This window comes from Haliotis cracherodii, unplaced genomic scaffold (genome assembly GCF_022045235.1).
Source record: "Haliotis cracherodii isolate W230 unplaced genomic scaffold, xgHalCrac1.p SCAF_2, whole genome shotgun sequence".
Classification (NCBI taxonomy): Eukaryota; Metazoa; Mollusca; class Gastropoda; order Lepetellida; family Haliotidae; genus Haliotis; species Haliotis cracherodii.
In genome coordinates this window covers 38,640,221-38,661,564 of record NW_027266275.1, presented here as the reverse complement: position 1 = coordinate 38,661,564, position 21,344 = coordinate 38,640,221, and the positions used below count along the sequence as shown (strand labels likewise).

General features: G+C 38.5%; 2 protein-coding genes across 2 annotated transcripts in view; one reads left to right on the top strand and one right to left on the bottom strand.

Moving 5' to 3' along the window:
- The window catches only part of LOC139468073 (GPI inositol-deacylase-like), an 83,035-nt gene extending 73,034 nt beyond the window's left edge, over positions 1–10,001 (bottom strand). The window contains exons 1-7 of the mRNA XM_071249780.1: positions 9,858–10,001; positions 4,553–4,620; positions 4,137–4,157; positions 3,791–3,855; positions 2,900–2,988; positions 1,723–1,765; positions 706–797 (exon numbers count right to left, since the gene is read on the bottom strand). Of these exons, the coding sequence (XP_071105881.1) occupies positions 706–797; positions 1,723–1,765; positions 2,900–2,988; positions 3,791–3,855; positions 4,137–4,157; positions 4,553–4,620; positions 9,858–9,992 (513 nt within the window). The 5' untranslated portion in view covers positions 9,993–10,001. The remainder of the gene's footprint in view (positions 1–705; positions 798–1,722; positions 1,766–2,899; positions 2,989–3,790; positions 3,856–4,136; positions 4,158–4,552; positions 4,621–9,857) is intronic.
- A 229-nt stretch (positions 10,002–10,230) lies between these two features.
- Positions 10,231–20,556, top strand: LOC139468072 (nudC domain-containing protein 3-like). Its single transcript, XM_071249779.1, has 8 exons — positions 10,231–10,365; positions 11,020–11,101; positions 11,658–11,739; positions 12,885–13,080; positions 15,005–15,107; positions 15,605–15,781; positions 16,667–16,855; positions 17,725–20,556. Exons 1-8 carry the CDS (start codon positions 10,259–10,261, stop codon positions 17,851–17,853), a joined length of 1,065 nt encoding a protein of 354 aa, XP_071105880.1. The 5' UTR covers positions 10,231–10,258; the 3' UTR covers positions 17,854–20,556.
- The last annotated feature ends 788 nt before the right edge of the window (positions 20,557–21,344 follow it).

The following is a 21,344-nucleotide window of genomic DNA, read 5'->3' as shown; positions in this document are numbered from 1 at the left end:
GGATGGGTTGGTGGGTGGATGGAATGTGGTTAGACGGATGGATTGGTGCGTGGATGGAATGGGGTTGGACAGATGGATTGAGTGGCAGATGGAAAGTGGGTGTTTGGGATGGGTTGGTGGGTGGATGGAATGTGGTTAGACGGATGGATTGGTGGGTGGATGGAATGTGGTTGGACAGATAGATTGAGTGGCAGATGGAATGGGGTTGACAGATGGATTGAGTGGCAGATGGAATGTGGTGGGATGGATTGGTGGGTGGATGAAATGTGAGTGGTGGATGGAATGGCAGATGGAATGTGGGTATGGATGGGTTGGTGGGTAGATGGAATGTGGTTGGATGGATTTGTGGATTAGTGGGGGGATGGAATTTGAGCGATGGATGGATTGGCGGACGGGATGTGGGTGTATGGATGGATTGTATGGGTGGAAGGGGATGCTGGCCACTTCATATATGATCAGATATAGTTAGTGTAAACACAATACAACACATACCAGTAACTTACCCAGTTGGTAACATGTTTTCAACAAACTTAACAAACTACCACAACCAAGTTGCTTCCTGGACTATTTGCATTCATCTTGCAATTGTACGTTTACGTGTGATCAGAAAGTGCACCTTTACCAAAGAGCTGTATTTGAGCTTGATTAATAAATCTTTAATATTCACATTACAGTAAGCATAAAGAACTGAATGGCCCCTCTTACCATGGAATGTCCCACTAGGATGACAGATGTCGGAGGTTTGGGTGCTCCAGCATAGAAAGTCAGAATCAGCTTGATGCACTCATGGACAAACTCTGTCAACAGAACACATGCTCAGCACATTCAGCTACTTGTACAACAGGCCAGTCTGCCTACAATCTGGCAACAAAACAGGAAAAAATCTTGTGATTTATTGATAATACCATCTTGTTTACAAAATCTTTTTGCAGGATGTGTTTGTTGATGCTTCAGTGGCAGAAAACTGATCTCATTTTCCAGGCTGATCAATCAGTGACAAGGCACTTTCAATTTTTAAACATTCAGTGCTTCACTTGAGTGAGTGAGTTTGGTTTTACGCTGCTTTAAGCAATATTCCAGCAATATCATGGCGAGGGACACCAGATGTGGGCTTCACACATTGTACCCATGTTGGGAACCGAACCCAGATCTTCGGCATGACATGCGAACGCTTTAACCACAAGGCTACCCGACCGCCCGCACTTGAATAATGAGTGATGCAGATACAGCAATGATATAGGGGTGTAACGATTGCTGAAAACACTGATGAATCCCCCCTGTCCATGGCCCGATGACAATACCAGATTTTCTTGAGTATAGTGCGCACCCAAGTATAATACGCAACCCCCCTCTATCGGATTCAGTATCTTGGAAAAATTATAATTTGAATATTATGCGCAGAAAATATGGTACATCGATGACAAGCTGAAGTACCGCTAGTTACCATCGATGTCATGTTAGATGCACTGATGGTATTGACAGATGAATTAAAACAACAGAAATACTGTTAATAACTTGCATTTCAGTTTGTTTTGATCCCAAATACACTTAGCTTGAATTGTTCATAACTGTGTATCGGACAAAAATCAGAGTGAATGAGTGTGTTTCTCAAAATACTACAGGATCCCACCATCCCCACCCCAAAACTAATTTCAAACACATCAATAATCACTCCTAGATACATACTAGTATTAAGGAAGCAGAGATGAGTACACATCTTACCTGTCTGATCTTGAATCAACCCCCCAAACAGGCCGACAAGCTCCTGTGGATTGCACACAACATATGAAACAATGGCCTGAATCAATAACTTAATGATCATACCTTATAATAAGTCAGCTTCATGTCGTGTATTTCATCATGTTCATCATTTCAATGTATGCCATTCACAATTAAGGCCACATCAAAATATCTTTATGTGTTATATTGTATTTTACATTGAACAAGTTTTATTTAAGAAATAAACGACAAGTGGGTGTTGTTTATCGTCCAATAAAACACTTCAAGTCAACATTCAGCAATATTCCAGCTACTGTATATGATGGTGGCCTGTAAATAACAAGGTTGAGACCAGGCAAACCAGTGAGGACAGGGTTTGATGAAGCCCAATGCATTTAGTTGCCTCTTGAAACATGTGAGGTGAGGTGAAATGGGTTTAATGTCACGTCCAAGATTATTGAACTTATATAGCAATGTGCATGCAAGTGTGTGCGTGTGGCTGCTTGTACTAGTCCGAACTGATGCCGATTTATAGTGCTAGCCCACTGAGATTTCATGCCGCAGTTTAACATGAATACCCCACTCAGACACAGTATACTGACTCCGAGCCGACAAGTCCTTGTTTTAGCCCCTTAATGCCGAGCGCCAGACAGGGTAACAACAAGTACCATCTTTTAACCACAGAGGCGGTCTCTTGAAACATGAGGCCTATGGGGCTTATTCTAAACAGGAATCTCCACAGGGATTGAGAAGAGTGAAGATTTGGGAAGACAATGATAAATCTGGACAGTTCCATTCCCTGTGAAATCACCCACATTAATTAGGAGATAAACGTCCTGTTTTCAATGTAGAGGTAGGTTACCTGTAGATTTAACTGCGCTTAATTGAATTTGGAACCGAACGCGCAGCCCTAATGAGCATCAATCTATGTAATTGGGATACAATGACAAGCGAGCGAGCGAGCCTGACCACCCGATCCCGTTAGTCACCTCTTCCCATAAACATAGTAGACTCTTAAGACAAGCATGAGTTTCCGAAGAGCTGTTGTAACCCGAATGGTTCAAAGATCCATTTGGACAAGTACGGGTTCGTCAGACAAAAAACTTGAACATGTTGAATTTTCACTAAATAATAGGTTGCACTGGTGCATGTTGTACTTTCCAAAATTTGTCACACTTACCTCATTAAGATTGACAGAGAAGTAGTTAAATTCGAACTTTGAGCGAGATGACTCTGCCTTCCTGAGTGCCACTGATGCAAGGGATCGGACTGAAAACAGAGGATGAGGGAGCGATCATTGATTGATTCTGTCATTGTTATGTTTGGGTCACTGTCTCAAAATATACAATTCATACAAGACCTGAACAATTTTATCTTCTGAACACATTGTGTTTTCAGTACATACAATATGTACAGCAAACAATGTCCATGTTTTCTGGGAAAAGAGTGAGCGAGTATGGTTTTACGCAGCTTTTAGCAATATTCAAGCAATATCACGGCTGGGGACACCAGACATGAGCTTCACACATTGTATCAATGTGGTGAACGAGCGAATGCTTTAACCACTAGGCTACCCGACCGCCCCTCTGGGAAAAGAAATCCCCATGATTGTTCCATTTCTTTTTGTATCCAAGAAAAATCATTTAAGGTATAATTAGAACTGGTCTTCAGCAACCCAAGCTGGTGGTAAGAGGCGACTAACTGAATCAGGTGATCAGGCGCCATGACTTGGTTCATACATGTCATCGCATCCGAACTGCATAGACTGACGCTCATGATGTCAATCACAGGACCGTCTGGTCCAGACTCGATTATTTACTGACAGATGTCAAATAGGACCGTCTGGTCCAGACTCGATTATTTACTGACAGATGTCATATAGGACCGTCTGGTCCAGACTCGATTATTTACTGACAGATGTCAAATAGGACCGTCTGGTCCAGACTCGATTATTTACTGACAGATGTCAAATAGCTGGAATATTGCTGAGTGCTACATTAAACAATGAATAAACAAAACAAACTTTAAGATACAAAATTGGCCTCGCCCTATGTTGAATTTGAGGTATTACCTTGGCGATAACTACCAGCATTCCCAGGAATGAAGAGCACAGGAACTCCAGTCAACTTCAAGGAACTGAGGCAAATAATAATGATAAGGGTAGAAAGGAAGCCATAGTAATCAAACATTTATTGATGTCTTTCATGTAAGAGGTTGCAATACATGCAATAGGTGGGTAAACAATCAACAGTGTTGTAGAAAACATGTGATAAACATCAGTTTATTTATTTACATTCCACAAATGCTCCAATATTTTGTTAACAAATAGAATACAACTCCAGAATGTAATGCATTACAATTTAGATTTGGTATAAATGTCACAAGCATGGTTAGAGAGCAGTAATGTAAATACTTACCTAACTTTCCTTGCATATTCACTGAAACATAAAATACCCAGAAACTAAAGAAGACTGAATAGGAAGCATTTCCTGTATCCTTCCTTCTGTCGATGCGAGGTGAGATTTATCATTTTACAGATGAGCAAATAAGTGCTTCAGCAGTAACTTTAAAGGCAGCTTTAGGATCCAGGTGATGATTTCCTGCATGTCTCTACAGTAAAGCATTTGACTCCGTAAATAGAAGTGCAAATCAAAATAGTAGGCACAGTGATACATTCCATCAAACAGTAGTCTGAAAATCTTTTTTACAGATACACAGAAAATCCTAAATCAAAGGTTTTTGTGCTCAAGTTATTGGATTTACAATAAGGTATATTTTTTAAGCTATCTTGGGACATGTAAACCACGACATAAAGGCATGTTCATTGTCTTACCCCTCTCCGTATATGTGGAGCCCATATTGTGGAAATCTGCGAGCTACTGCATCATCCATATGAACTTTCTGTGAAAAAATTGAAGTATGTCAGTGACAAATCTAGCTTGCTAAGGAGGGACAGAGTATGCTTTGGCATGATGTCAAAATTCAAACAATGCATAATTTATTTAGATATTTTTATATGGGAGAGGTGATTAGTATATTTGAATTTATTCTCCCACTAACAACATAATTCTATATTTGATTTTTTTTATTATCCCTTTTTTTCATTTCAACATCATATTTTCTAGTAATATGATGAAAGGATTCACAGCATTTCATGCCCATGGATATAGAGTCAACATGTCTACCTGGGCAGTCAAAGTGTTTAAATCTGTTGTGTCTAATTGGCAGTGCAGCTTTACGCACAAGTTTGAGGTCTGTGTCCAGCTATATTTCCAATTAAAGTTCCTATATCATACATTTTAACATTAAAATCCACTGAAATGATGGCAATTGACAAGTTCAGAGTAGAAGACTTAAATGTTTTCGGAAAATAACCGGAAAGAAAGGGTTGATGAAATTGAAAATTAGTTTTATATAGTAACTTCTTTTATATTGTGATTATCAGTTTCAATTATTGTAAGCTACTTGATTATTATAGGAAAGTGTAATTTCTTGATGCAAATAATATCGTAATAACCTAAGACTCAATTCATTATCACAACATCCACTTAAAGGTCGCCATCAAATGATATCCAAAAGGTGAAAGACATTAAGTAACATGTAACTTAAATATGTCAAAGCTGAAATCCCTTTCTGCACACGACACTACTTTTCTAGGGAAAAATAATCCTCTTATTTGTTTTAAACCTGGTCAAGGGGAGGTAATTTGTCTGGATGTCTTTTAGGGTAACCTTTAAGAAGGGGAGATAACTCTTAAATTGTGTATGCTACAAGGGGCATAGTCATTTCTATATTTGTTGCAGGTGGAACTGTGTTGATATGCACCATGTTTTCAGTTGTGAAGGACACCAAATGTGCTTGAATTAGTTAATACCACCCTCCCTTTCCCAAGGGATGATCTGTTGGTCACGTTGTCAAGTTTATCTCATTTTATATACTTGACCATGTTACCCACAAGGGCTCTTAAACATTATGTTAGTTACATTAAGTTGGTATCTATGGCTACAGTTGGCAGTCTGTAACAAAAAAGGTTAAAACTACCAGGTAGGATTACATGAAGAAAACCAAGTGATGCTAAACATAGCAGAATAATATGTAAGGAATGCACCAAAAAGGCCAGTCAAAAACTGATTAGAAACAAAATCACATTTTCATTAACCCTTTTTATTGTCCATATGCATGTATTATATATCTAGTATGGTATTTTAATATCAGAAGAAAACAACAGAAAAACTTAGAAATCTAAGTAAGCATTTTCATGTCTCCTTTGTACACAAATCTACACATATTTCATCATTATTGTGTCAATCCTGAAATAATTTCATAAAAAACAATGCACACTAAATTTACAAAAACAAAACAAATACACAAATTGAGTTTGTTATAACTGTAGTATACTGTATTTGAAATCCTGCAACAAGATTGACATATTTTGCAGATATATTTTAACCATAACTGCATGATTAATACATAATTTTCAAAATGCATTTCCCACAAACATGGTGCCATTTTGGGTGTTGATGTGTTTGGTAAAGAAGCAAAGTTGTAATCAGGGTTGTCGTTTTACACTGTTGCTGTACTCCATGTACTCAATGTTGATGTATAACTCAATAATATAAGCCTTTGCTGGGGATAAGCACAGCATGGGAATAGTGCTTGATGGCTTCCCTTAAAATGAGCATGGTGAGACAGCACCAAGTTTTTGTCATTTCAGGTGTTATGCAATATGATAATGTTTAAATCATTGTAGTATATTCACAAGGAGATAAAAAACACACAATTAAAATCAATTTAATATCAGTGTGAAAACTACCATGAATTGTTTTTAAATGTTATATACTCTGCAAAAAAAAGAAATGCAAAATATATCCATACAAAATTAATACCAAAATTGAATTGGTCATTGCTGCATGGATTGGGAATGATTCGAGTGGAAAGAAAGAATGAGGTATTGCAGAAATTTGGTGAAAGGATGGAAAATCGCAAAAACACAAACACATGAGTGCCTGGCGCCGAAACACACCAATGTGACATGCACATGCAACATCACTTTTTGGGCTATAAAAACATTGTGTTTTCATTTGCATGCCATCACAATGTTAAAGCAAGTGAACTGCAAAACATACCACAACTGATGGAAACCCAACACAACGACATCATTGGCTGACTGCAAACAGGTGAATGATCTATGGCCATAGCCAGTTTTTTCCACATAGCACCAAGCACCATTACAAACATGTAACCTTCCCAGATCCAGTCAACCATGTATCACAACTAGCGCACAGGACAGACTCATATGGTTATGTCACTAACGTGAAAGAACTCCCACAGCCATCTCTACAACTACGGCAACTAGGATATCAGCCTAGACAGTGAGGAAGCATGTATATGCTGAAGATGTTTGCGCAAGACAACCAGTTTGAGGTGTTATATTGAAGGACCTGCATCATCGGATGCGACGTCAATTATGTCAAGGTCACAGAGTATGACCACAACTGCGATGGAGACAAGATTGGTTTAGTGACAAATCGCGTTTTATGCTTCACCGTGCGGATGGTAGAAGTCGTGTTTACAGGCATCTTAATGGGGAACGTTATGCAGGAAACTGCACACAGGAAGCAGACAGATTTGGTGGTCATAGTTTGACGATGCTGGCTGCTATCTCCTACACTGGTAGAACAGATTTGGTGCAAGTTCTGGGGAATTTAACGGCACAATGTTACATGAGGTGAGATTCTTCGGCCACACATCCTACCCATTATGCAACAAGTGAACATCATTTTCCAACGCCCAACCTCACACGGTATGACTAACAACAGCCTTTAACAGGAATCCCAACATCCAGGTCCTGCCATGGTCCTCCAGGTCTCCAGATTTAAATTCAATCGAACATTTATGGGTGCAGTGGATCAACGACAGCGGGCATGTCAGCAACAACCACAGAAAATCTGACAGTAGGCACAAGCACCACAGGCAGAGTGGGTGAACATTCCCCAGGCCACAATTCAGGATCTGATTGCTTCCATGGGACAACAATGCCAGGCAGTTTTGGACTCAAATGGTGGCCATACAAGATATTGAGCACAGATAACAATTGCCTTGGAAAGCTACTGTTCCATGTGTGCCATATGGAACCTGTATCAATGACAATGATGTATGCCAATTTTGAACAATCAATTACCTTCTGTTGATTATTTATATGACATAAAATTTACATTTTAAATCAATTTTTTTCGTTTCTTTTTTTTAGCAGAGTATATAAATATCAAGATGATGCCTGCATTATGAAGAGCGATTTTCATGAGGTTGTGTTTATAATGGAATAAATCTGAAAATGTTGTATCTTACTCTTTGTGTCCAATATTTCCATATGGAGGTGGGTTAATAATTGTTTGGGGAGTACTTCCTTTACCAGGCCCACTTTTGGGGATTGTTATCCCATCATATGAAGGATCAACCTTGTGTTGCCAGGTTGATGTTAAAGGGGCACTGATCTAAAGCAATTGCCCGGGACTGGTTGTTGCCTTTGTTATTGTTTTTTCCCCGTGTGTACTCAGATAATACGCAACGCAACTGAGCATGACAAGAGACTGGGCTACCATCTGCAAGGACAGCAAAATAAACTTGGGACAATATTTGTTTTACCCGTTCTTGAACACTGATTGGTTAAACGTGATCTATAAAGATTTCGACAAAGGGCGCATGGTAATTAATTTCTTCAGCCTAAACAAACAGACAAAAAGAACGGTGGAGATCATTGGTTGTCGTCATTTGGAAATACCCGATTGTTATAGTTTTAAAAAAAGTATCCATGCAGTGAAAGCATTTTCGGATTTCAGATTGTGTCGATAATACGATTACTACTCCCTTGTTGTCATCCACGTTTTCTGGTATAGCCCTACACTTGTGTATTTAACGTCATTCACTTGATGCTCAGTTAATGAATTTATTACACTTATAATTAGTGGTAGCACCACTCCGAATACCTGACGAAGGTTCCCATTTGGCATTTATTGTGTCTGGGGTAATTATTCAATCTAAATCCAGGTTTGAAGTGATGTAAAATGTGTGTTATGTAATATGAACGTGGCAGCCCAACAAGAGATGAATGATCAGTTGATTTACTTTTTTGGTAAATCAGCGGATCGTTTGTAGTCATCAAAGGATTAACAGAAAATACACTGATTGATTAATCACTGTTATCTTGCATGGTGGATATCTCAAAAGTGAGTGTTTACATGTCTAGGTTTACTAAAACAAAGGGGAAAAACTCATATCCTTGCGTGAAGTGCCGATGTAAAAACAACATACTTTGTTCAAAGGGTGAACCGATAATATGTTGATTAATTGCTCATTGTTATCTAATTCAATGGATTTTTTTTAGGAACCGTGGACATTATGAAAATAGTTGTCACGTGGGCTTTCTTGGCCGACCTTTCAGACTTGACACTTATGTGAAACACCTGAAACAATCTAAGTGATCTGTTGAGATACGAACATGGGTTATAATATCCCGAAACGATATATATATTTTAAAATATTTGATTGTTACAGAGACACGTGACATCGAATACATTTCTTTGTACAGCTGCAGACGTTTGGGATATTGTTCCTTTGTGTGGATATTCCTTTGTGTATTACAGTCAGTTTGTAAAATGTGATTCTCTCAGGCAATTTATAAAATGTGTAAATATGCCTAAAACATCACAATAGATTATTATGTAGGATTAGAAGCCATACAATATAGAAATGTACTTTTCATCGTAACATTTTCAGTCTCTTGGTGATGATATTAAACATAAAAATGTTTGGGATTCGTTGTCATAATAATACAGATGGACATATTTTGCTATTGCTCCTATGAGACAGTAAAGTTGACACTGACAGAGCTGGGTGCCCTCAACCTTGACCCGTTCATCAGCCGGTAGTCGAGTCATGTAGCTCATCCATGTTTGGGACTAATAACAATAGGACACACAATTTTGACCGACCGCATAACTTAGGTGTCATGTCATTGGGTTGAATAATTTGGCTAATGAGCAATGGAATTTGGGATTATTTCTTCGCTTTTGAATTTCGGAGCAACTGGCGCGTCTTTTAGCCCTACACAAGAAAACTAATAGACACCAAACACGCACAATATATTTTGGATATTCAAACATCCATGTCATTTCACATCCATTTTCTTCAAAGTTCTTTAGGTAGTCGTATATGCCTGCTGACAACAATCCCAGTGATGCGACAGCAAAGATATACCGAATGGGAAGCGACATGCTAGAATCCAATGGGCGCGGCCATGAAGAATGGTGCATTCTGGTTATCCGATTATAGCGTTAATTTCACGCTTTCCTCCGTAAATACTGATCTAGATATATTCCCAAGTATAATATCTGCTGTCATCTCTGAATAAAATGCTTTTTGATTGCCTGATTTATCACAATATTCTCTTTTTACCACTCTCGTAGGTTATCGTTTCCTTGTGAGACTGAAATTTGACTTCCGCCACGCGAACGCTGTAAACAAACTGAAAAATACGGTCATGGCAAGCGTACGCGAAACATACGATTCCACACTTCTTGGAATATTGTCGAATGAAGGCGAGATTACCAATTTTCTGGATGTAGTTATCGGATTCCTATACAGAAGGTTAGTTACTAAATCACCTTGTTGTGTACCTGCTATTTTAACCGTCTGTCAAACTCGGACTTTTCAACGAGTGAACCAAGCAAGCCTCTTTCAGTGATCATTTGTGATGATAGGACCTGCCTTTCGTGTGACATGTATTCTGCCATAGCCGTAGAGTGTCTGCCTATACAGTTGTAGGTGATAAGCCTGTTTGGTATTATTTCACCTCACCAGCATTAATTTATCAATATCCGCTGATATTCCCCAGACAAATGACCAGCATGTTTCACTTACCGATCTAAAATAGCTTCGCTGGAAGTTTCAGCTAAGCCATTTTAGATCTGTTCATATTCTAGGACATTGATTGATTGTATTCCAAATTTTTTTAAAGATTTTATTCAAGTTTGGTAATTATATAGCAGAATGTCTTGTCCGCAGCTGGTACAATCAGAGCCATCCCCAAGTTGTGACCGAACACACAGTGGGCCGGGACTTGTAATAGTGTATTCTGTAAGGTGACCTTTTAGATGCTGATGGATTGATTTGTTGTTTCAAACGCATGACAAATGTAAGTCTGAAAATATTATCTTTTACTGATGTAAGTTGAAGTGCTCCATTTTATTACATTCATGATGATGATACAAATAATGATAATAACATTCTCTATTCTCACAGGACAGACTTTTTCCGCATCATGAAAAGGAAAGATGACAAGCTTGGATTTCCACCAGGAACTGCAGCTAAACTACTATTGAAGGTCAGTTTATGATAATTGACATGACTAAGCTGACATGCCATGTCACAATCAATTTCAAAGTGGTGTTACCAAGCATTTATAAGTGGATGTTAATTATATAACATGTATAATGTGATTAACATCCCATGTATTAATATTATTCTGCTGTCACAACAATCAATATTTTCCCCTGAAATTGATCTCACTTTTAACAATGGACAAGAAACTATAATTTAACTCTTTTTTTTAACTAAGTGTTTAAGTTGACCAATAATAGTGAGTGAGTTAGAATTTAACATCACATCAGCATTATTTCTGCCATATAGTGACTTGACAATAATAAATGCATGTTATTGCAGTAACATATTTATTATCAGCATCACAACATGCCAAACAGTTTAAAAGTAATATGAAACATGTCCAATAAACCATTATTTTAATTTAATTTGTGACCCTTTTTAAAATATTGTTACCTGATGTTAACATGGTTAAAATGATTTTGTTTTTATTCACAATTATCATGATCATATGAAGTGCTTTTAATTCAAATGTCTGTTCCTTTTTCAATTCTAATCAGGAATTCCAGAAGTATGAAGCATTAGCTCAGAGGGATGAGATGGAAAGAGAGAAGAAAAAGGCTGATAAGAGTTTGGCCAAAGGTAACTATTGCCCTGTCCTAGGTTGAACAAAGGGCACACACATTCACACATACATTCACACACACACTTTTTTCAGACGCCATACATGTTAACTGCACCAAAAACGCAAAGATTTGATGAAAACAGTTCTTATAAATAGATATGTGGACAATAATTAATATAAAGTCCAGTGTTCATTCTAGGCCATGCCCTTGCGCCATTGGTGCACTAAAGTTTTATATGACGCATTGTAGAAGTACAGGCGGGTCATCAGCAGTAGAAACTAACACTTTTAGTCTACTTGTCCTTATCATGATAACATGAAGCAAAAAATGGCAAATTTCTACTCGTCCTTATGATACCTTAATTATTGGGCAGTTTGGCAAGGACTATAGGACTAGTGCCAATTTCTAACACTGGTCATGTTGGCGCACTCGTGAAATTAAAAATAAATCTAAAATGCATTACGAGTTTGTTTTTACAGGTGGGCCATGGACTCACTTTTTATGAAGGTCTAGTATGAACTCTGGAAATCAGGGACATTGTTCACCACAAGAATGCAACACAAGCCCCTCCCATTTATTTATCAGGAAATAGTACCCGGTAGTCAGGTAGAAGGTGTGTCCTCATTTTTATTTTGGATTATGGAGACATAAACAAACAAAATTCCGCTCGGGTCAGGTTGGTCCTGAGTAGGACCTGTGTACACATAAAACTATGCAGTTACACTGAAAGCTGCTTACGTTTGCTTTTCATTCTGACCACCGGTATACACACATCCCTTCTGACTTTTATATGTTTGAGTAAAGATAAAAGCTTCAGTCACTTCTGTGTATGCATGATCATTCAGCGCTCCAGTAAAACAATTCCCAAGCAGCGAGTACCTGGGAAGGGTCATCTTACTGAGGCAAGGGTGTTAAGTGACTATAAAAGTATGTTTCCCATGCTTGACAAACTAGTGTCCCGGGGAGTAAATTCGGACTTGTCCCAACCCCACACAGAATCTCTTGCAATGGTTTTAGATAGTATTATGTGTATTTGCCTGGTCCATCCACAGCCAACTTTCAGGCCACTTGATATCAGTGCTTCAGACTATAGACTAAAACTGCATTTACTTACACCTCACTGTGTATCTTCACTTATTTACATATTTCTTTATCAAAAAGCTGCTCCGACACAACCACCAGTTACCCGTGAGACAACAACCACATCCAAAACTAACATTCCTGCTACTGTCTCCACACCACAAGCAACAGCACCACAAGCCACCACTACCACTGTCCCCTCCACAGGTGGTGCTGGTGATGTGAAGACTCTACCAAGCCAGAAGAAGGATGAAGATACAGGCACAGTAACTTCCAAGTAGGTTGCTGTGTTGACCATAACATGATACTGTCTGCTTGACAATAATATAAAGCAACTCCACACTACATAGGGCTATGCTAAAAGTGTTCAATTATTACACTTTTCCTATCTCACACTATGCATTTCTTCTTAGTCTTTGATCCTGGTGTGGAAACGCCCCAGAACAAAGTTTCCAGCTTTAAAAAAACACCCCAACACATCCCATACATCACCAAGTCACCACTGTGATCATGGGTTACACACCACTGCAGTCCTGGCAACATGACCCCTGCGGTCTGATCACCTGACAGCACCCTCATTCTCAATTCTGTCGGAAGTTATAGCTAACAGAGAATACTTTTTTTCTTCTTTTTTTTTAACTCGGAGCTACCACTTCTGTCTAACATTACCTCAAATATATGTTACAATATGGAGTTGTGAGCCCCCTCTGCACAGACTGCAATCGCCTGTTTTCTCCGCTTGCTCTTCCATCCTATTTGTTGTGATTGTCGTTGAGTGTGTGATACTGTTACATAATGTCAGCAGTGTGTTACCCTGTCAGAATCGGCTTTCAAAACTTACCATGCTTACCTTCGCAAGTGTTTAAAATGGGCGGCTGATTGTTGGTTCAAGCATGGGCCTTCCTCCGCGAAACAACCCAATGGATTGTGTAATTCCATGTGACTGTGCCTTCGTTCTCTTGCAAAAAGAAAAAAGAAAAGTCAGCTTTCCATCACTTTCCATTGAGAAGGACTTGCTCTCTGACTCGTTTTGGACTGCCGACCTTCCCGTCTCTGTGCAGACAATGCCTATTGCATGTGACAGCTCACTGTCTCCTACAATCGTTCCACTGACCACTGGATTGTAATGTTGTCTGCGGTTCCAGAACAGTACGTCCTGGCCCAGAAAGACGTTCAGTCATAAACATGGTTCCTTTCGCAGGAAAGGCTTTCGTGGACGCTGCAACCGTGGAGCCAAATCTTCCTATTCTAGGTCTTCTTCACTACAGGATCTGCCTCGGGTGAGTCAACCATGCCAGTTGACTCTTCCACCAAGTGACTTTGTTCCTCTGGGTTCTTCTGTTTGCTCATGGTTATGCGTTCGTTCTTTGGCTTGACGTCCTGAGTGAAACCATGGAACGCATGATTACCCAAGGTCATTCTGTATTTGTCATGGTATCACAAAGACAGCTTCTGAAGCAACCCTTACACAAGTTTCTTCTTACAACTAAACCATGTGAAATCCTTGAATTTAATCATTGTTTCGTTCCAATTTCCATGTGTATGTCTCAAGGTTGAGGCCCTTTTACAGACTAGGGTATCTGCGCCCCACCCTCCAACCATGCGATACATGCATAGTGTGAGATAGGATAAGTTTTATAATTTGTAATTTTACAATATATTGTATATTTATATACTTATCCTATCTCAAACGCCTAATGCCCACCAAACCATCCAAACCATAGTTACACCAGCCTGTATGATCTAGATTGAGAATGGAGGTGCTGGATATGTCAGGTGATCATATCACAGGGTTCGTGTTGCACGGGATTGTAGTGGTGCGTAACCCATGAACACAGTGGTGACTTGGTGATGTATGGGATGTGTAGGGGTGAGTTTGTATTTTGAAGCTGGAAACTTTGTTCTGGGGTGTTTCCACACCAGGATCAAAGAATAAGAAGAAATGCACAGTGTGAGGTAGGATAAGTATGTAAATATACATTTTTTTATAAAGTGTACAATTCTAATTGTATTCACACCTTCCTGGGGAGCATAAAACTCAAGCACAGTCTGTGTCTTCAGCCACTAGTCAGAAGCCTGAGGCTTGTAAAATGTCTTTTGGTCTAATAAGCATGATAAGCTTAAGAATATTCATTGTTATACAATTTTGAGATATTGGCCTACAGGTTTGAGTGAAATATTTCCATGTCGATCAATTATAGGGAGCAGCAGGCATTCCAGGATAACCCAATGAGTTACAATGGCGCTGTGAGGGAGAAGTATGTCTGGTCACAGTCAATAACAGATGCTGATATTCGAATCTTTGTAAGTCTAAACGTTACTCATACGGCAATTTTTAGGGTTTTTTTTAATATCAAACAGCTTTCCGGTGTTAACAAGAGCAACAATAGCTGAATACGTTTTGGAATTATTGAAGTAGAGAGAGATAAAAGTTTGTCATATTTCTAACAATAGTACTTAGAACCTCAAATTTGTCTGTCTGCCTTGAAAGACCTTAAAATTCAAAAAACGTAAATTGAGTTTGGTAACCATTGCTTACTGGGTTTTTTTTATTAATAATACATGATGGTGTCATGTAGCAGAAGGTTAGTCAATTGCTCAATTGATAAATAATATTGAAAAATTGATGTGTGGGCTATATTTTAGACTCTGAAGAGCTTGATCATTACCTTAAAAAGGCCTTTAAAAGGTCATAACTAAGATAACTTGGGCATGTTGGGTGTCTTAATTTGCATATGATCATATATTAAAAAAATGTACCTGTTAATGTGTTTAACAGGTTATCTGAATCATTATTACAGGTGCCACCGTACATTAAGAAAGGAAAGCAGGTTGAAGTAACCATTGAGAAACGGCACCTGCGAGTGTGTTATCGTGACGACAAGAATGTGTCTCAGACAGTCGTAGATGGTAATCTGACCTGGGATGTCAACAAAGAGGAATGTATGTGGAGTTTGGTTCCTGCCGAACATGTACATGTAAGTCAGATTCCGCAGATGATAAGACTAAGAGGCCCATTCTTGGTGCAAACTCATGAAAATCACATCTTTTACCCTGATATATTGCTATCTGCTTGAAGATCCGAGGACTCCTCCATAGGAGGTTGCATCAGGTGAAACCTGAGTGAACTTTGACTGCCCAATCTATATGAAGGATGTATGGGTTCTTGAGCCAATCAGATATCAGCTTCCTAAAATGGTTGACTTCCTTTCGATGAGTACAAACGAAAACCCACACAGAAGACAAATATTCCTTCGATGGTACTACCTTTTGGGTGTAGATGCCATGGTGCTCAGAAACATCAGGGTGCATACAATATCCACTACAATATAATGGCACAGCCTTATTAATTACAAACATACATTTAGAAAGTGGTGGTCAAATGTAACAAATGTTATATTTGGGATAACACTTTCTGAGTAAAGTACAGATTCTTATACTTTTTTTGGTTGAGTCCTGTCCGGGATTCGATTCAAATCCACACTGCCAGAGTGAGGCACCTAATCGCCAGCACACAAAGTCAGTGATCTGACTCAGCCACCGAGACTTCCACAAAAATGAAAGTCCGACAACTGGTAGTCTAGTCTAGTTTTATTGCAAACAAGATCATTTGATTTTAATGAAAAAACGTTTTTTTCTTAAAGGGTTCCCTTTTCCCTTTGTGTTTGTAAATGATGTCCAGTTTTGCATTTTAAATAATTCTAGTTGAAACGCTTGTGAGACCAACTTCTGCCGTGTAAAGGGAGATAAGCAGTGTCAAACTATCTTCTTCCAACATTATCCCTAAAATTCTTTTGATCTTTAAATATCTTGTTTTACTTTCTTAAATTACAAAGTCCTAATATTCCATGGATGATTTTCAGGTAAGTTTAGAAAAACGAGAAGAAAGATGGTGGGAATCAGCTTTAGAGGACGAGCCTAAGATTAATGTTCGTAACATTGACTGCAGTCGGCCTATGACGGATCTTGATGATGAAGCCCAGGCCAAGATTGGTGAGATGATGTTCAATGAGCAGCAGAAACGCCAAGGGCTTCCACAGTCACATGAACAGGTGAGGATACTTTGGATTTATCCAAGACAAGACATTTGGGGAAAATAATGCTATTTTGCTCATGAAATGCTAGTCACCTCTACAAAGCCATAACAGTGGCCTTAAAAAAAGAATTGGCTCTCAGGCAATGTTTTTTGAAAATATTAGTGCGGGCAGATGGTGTCTGTTTTTGGGGTTTTTTTTTGGGTTGTACAAACTAGTATGTAACCAATAAACAGTTGTGTAATCAATAAACAATTGGTACAATCAACCTGGGAAAGGGCCTCCCTACATAAATGAATTGTGAAATTTGTAATTCCAATTTGAGAATTGTTATGGAGGATATTATGAGCTACAAGCAGTCTATCCTGAGTGCATTAATTATAATAACCCCTTGCCTAGGGAGTGACACTCAACATTATTTCAATTTCATGAGGGAGAGTTGTTAATAGATTATTCTATATGTTACCCATAGGTTTTTTTTAGTTATAAAATGTAGAAAAAGTTGGGTTTCTTTATCAGCTCAGTCAGTCTGTTATTGTCATGAAGTTACATAAAGTCATGAATGATAAATGACATTTCAGTTAAGTGCTTTGACTCATTGCAGGGGCTTCTGACGCCTAGAGAGTTAGAATTTTTGTATTTCTGACTCAGGTTTTGTAAAATGGGGAGGATATAGAGATGTAATAATCTGTTAATTATTTACTCTTTTTTCATAATTACTCTTGTTACTATCATTAAGCTAAATTGTCAACAGTGATAAGATGTGATTTTAGATAATAGTTTAGGGTTCTTCTTTCGATTACTTTATGGTTTTGAATGTTTTACGGTATTTGAAATAGAGAATATTATAAGGACATAATATATGTCAGTGTTTTTATCATCCACAGAAACAGCATGAAATGCTTCGGAAAGCCTGGGATGCCGAAGGTTCGCCCTTCAAGGGCCAGCCTTTTGACCCTTCAGTCCTAAACATCAATTCAGAGGGTGTCATCTCGGCCAATGTCAACAAGTCCTGATATAATTACTGTTTGTGTATTATGAATGTCACATCCGAGTGATAATATTGCAATTTGAATGTGGAAATTGTGTCATGTAACTGTCATGGCCATTGTCATATTGGAAACAAGTGTTTGAACTGTGTCCCCTTGCTGTTGGTCGAGAGTGAAATGCATCTATCACTTCCATAACAGAATGATGCTCTGTATTTGCTTGGGTGAAATATATGTACAGTGAAAACACTTTAGTTCATTTGGCCCAGAAAGTGGATGATGAATACTGCTGGGAATGGACATATATGCAAAGGAACATTATTCCATGTAAGGAAAAATGTTAATTGTGGGCATTTCACAAGGAAAGTTACTGTCCAGATCAACATGGCGTCACTGTATTGAAGTGAAAGAGGACATGACTTGGAATAAAGTTCTATGGTGTGTTTTTTGGTCATAATGTCTGCAATCCTAATAATAACTGCCAGCAAATGATGAAGAAAATACATAATGAGACAGTAGCTAACTGGTCTGGTAAGATTTTCCACTTTCCACATGGACAATGATGGACTTCAAATGACATATTGAATGACAGGAGAAGGTGAATGCATGCTGCTAGATTTGCTTACTGCAATGTCTTTTACACAAGGCCTTCTTGTTTCCAGAAATGGATAGTTGTCTGACTGCTTTGAGGGTGTTGATGAGGTCTGTATGAATTTTGTTGTCTGGCTACATTGAGGGTGTTGAGGTCTGTATGAATGTTGTTGTCTGGCTACTTTGAGGGTGTTGATGAGGTCAGTATGAATGTTGTTGTCTGGCTACTTTGAAGGTGTTGATGAGGTCAGTATGAATGTTGTTGTCTGGCTACTTTGAGGGTGCTGATGAAGTCTGTATGAATGTTGTTGTCTGGCTACTTTGAGGTGCTGATGAGGTCTGTATGAATGTTGTTGTCTGGCTACTTTAAGGGTGTTGATGAGGTCAGTATGAATGTTGTTGTCTGGCTACTTTGAGGGTGCTGATGAAGTCTGTATGAATGTTGTTGTCTGGCTACTTTGAGGTGCTGATGAGGTCTGTATGAATGTTGTTGTCTGGCTACTTTAAGGGTGTTGATGAGGTCAGTATGAATGTTGTCTGGCTACTTTGAGGATGCTGATGAGGTCAGTATGAATGTTGTTGTCTGGCTACTTTGAGAGTGCTGATGAGGTCAGTATGAATGTTGTTGTCTGGCTACATTGAGGGTGTTTAGGTCTGCATGAATGTTGTATGGCTACTTTGAGGGTGTTGATGAGGTCAGTATGAATGTTGTTGTCTGGCTACTTTGAGGATGCTGATGAGGTCAGTATGAATGTTGTTGTCTGGCTACATTGAGGGTGTTGAGGCCTGTGTGAATGTTGTATTGCTACTTTGAGGGTGTTGTTCAGCTCTGTATGAATGTTGTCTGCCTACTTTGAGGGTGTTGTTCAGCTCTGTATGAATGTTGTTGGCCTACTTTGAAGGTGTTGGTGAGCTCTGTGAATGTTGTTGGCCTACTTTGAAGGTGTTGATGAGCTCTGTATGAATGTTGTTGGCCTACTTGGAAGGTGTTGATGAGCTCTGTATGAATGTTGTTGGCCTACTTTGAAGGTGTTGATGAGCTCTGTGAATGTTGTTGGCCTACTTTGAAGGTGGTGATGAGCTCTGTATGAATGTTGTTGGCCTACTTTGAAGGTGTTGATGAGCTCTGTATGAATGTTGTTGGCCTACTTTGAAGGTGTTGATGAGCTCTGTATGAATGTTGTTGGCCTACTTTGAAGGTGTTGATGAGGCCTGTGTGAATGTTGTATGGCTACTTTGAGGGTGTTGTTCAGCTCTGTGTGAATGTTGTTGGCCTACTTTGAGGGTGTTGTTCAGCTCTGTATGAATGTTGTTAGCCTACTTTGAGGGTGTTGTTCAGCTCTGTATGAATGTTGTTAGCCTACTTTGAGGGTGTTGATGAGCTCTGTGAATGTTGTTATCTTGTTGGCTTTCTCCATTGATACAGAAATTGTTATTTTGCTTCCAAAAATAAAAGAACATGTATTCATAAATTGTTATTTCATTTGATTGTGTTATCTTTGTACTTGGTCATTTACACATGGATAAAAAGATGGTAAGAGTGTTTTCATAGAGAGATGAATAAGTCATATATATAACTACGCTTTTGGCGTGTCATATAATTTAGTGTTACAAGAGAGTAGAGTATGCTATGCTGTAACAAAATACACAAGTTACGATAGAGACATTTTTGTATATCCAAAACACAGAATTAGAAGTACCTTAATGTATATTACAATTGTTCTGATATGATTTTTCAAAGCTGTTATGCATTTCAAATTAGAAAATTCCACTGTTTGAAATATGTATTTCCGAGAAAAATCTCCAGCTGGAGCAACATACTATTTCTCTGGAAATAAAAGCAACAAAACCCTTTCCATAATCATATATCTCTGCCAAAAGCAGAGTCCATGGTACAATTCTGCCCACCAGTGGCACCCATCACAAACACATGAAAAGGCAAGTCGAAATAGGGAATTGCATCAGACATCATTTTTGTCACTGATGCGTCAAATTTGGAAATTACCATTAAACATTAAACATAGATCCATTTGCAACCAAAATGTCGATTCACATTTTGTTACTGAGTAAGCTTTAGTAAGCCCTGAATGTTGTAACCCAGATCAAACAACTTTTGAGCTATAGTGATATGAAAGTACAGCCAATTCACAGAGCAGCAAAATTTGCTCAGCTGATGTGACATTGTATGGATGGTAGCATTCTTGTAATGGCCGAAGAAGTACTGATTGAAATGCATTTCCAATTTGAGTTGTCATCACAATTGTCTAAACCAACTTGGGACCTGCATAAGGTGTTGTATTTTGTCAAGAGATGTCACATTCTTGGTAGCCTTGTCTGATTTCAGATTCCACATAAATCTGTTTCATGATTTAAGACTCCATTTTGGCGGCATATGGAACACTGAATTCTGATCTCATTTAAAGTTTCACATTTTTGTAGCAGGCCTGTTTCAAGGAATGAAAAAATCTCCTTTGATGTTTAATTTCAAATGTTTTGATCAACACCAGTGAAGTTTATTCCTGAAATCAAATTTGAAAATCATTGAATAAGCATTTTTTTCTTGAAAGGAAAGCTGTTTTGTTGCAGAGTTTCAAAGTATATTTTTTATGTGTATAATTTGTGTCAAGCATGGACAGATTCTGTTGAAACCATTCTTTGATATTTCTTTTGATATTTTGTGGATCGTGTTAATGGTATTTTTTCAGAAATGTCAAGTAACTGTGATCTTGAACCAATAGAGCCTGAAATATCCAAACTGCCACACGTACCCAGCCTTCATAGATTTACAGTAAGACAATAATTATAGACTTTTTAACAAAAATAACAGTTGCACACACTGCTTTTCAGAGAATGACCGAGTTCATGAATTCGAGTTGTGACGAATAACTTTTTTTTTTCAAATAAATACACAATTTACTTGTATCACT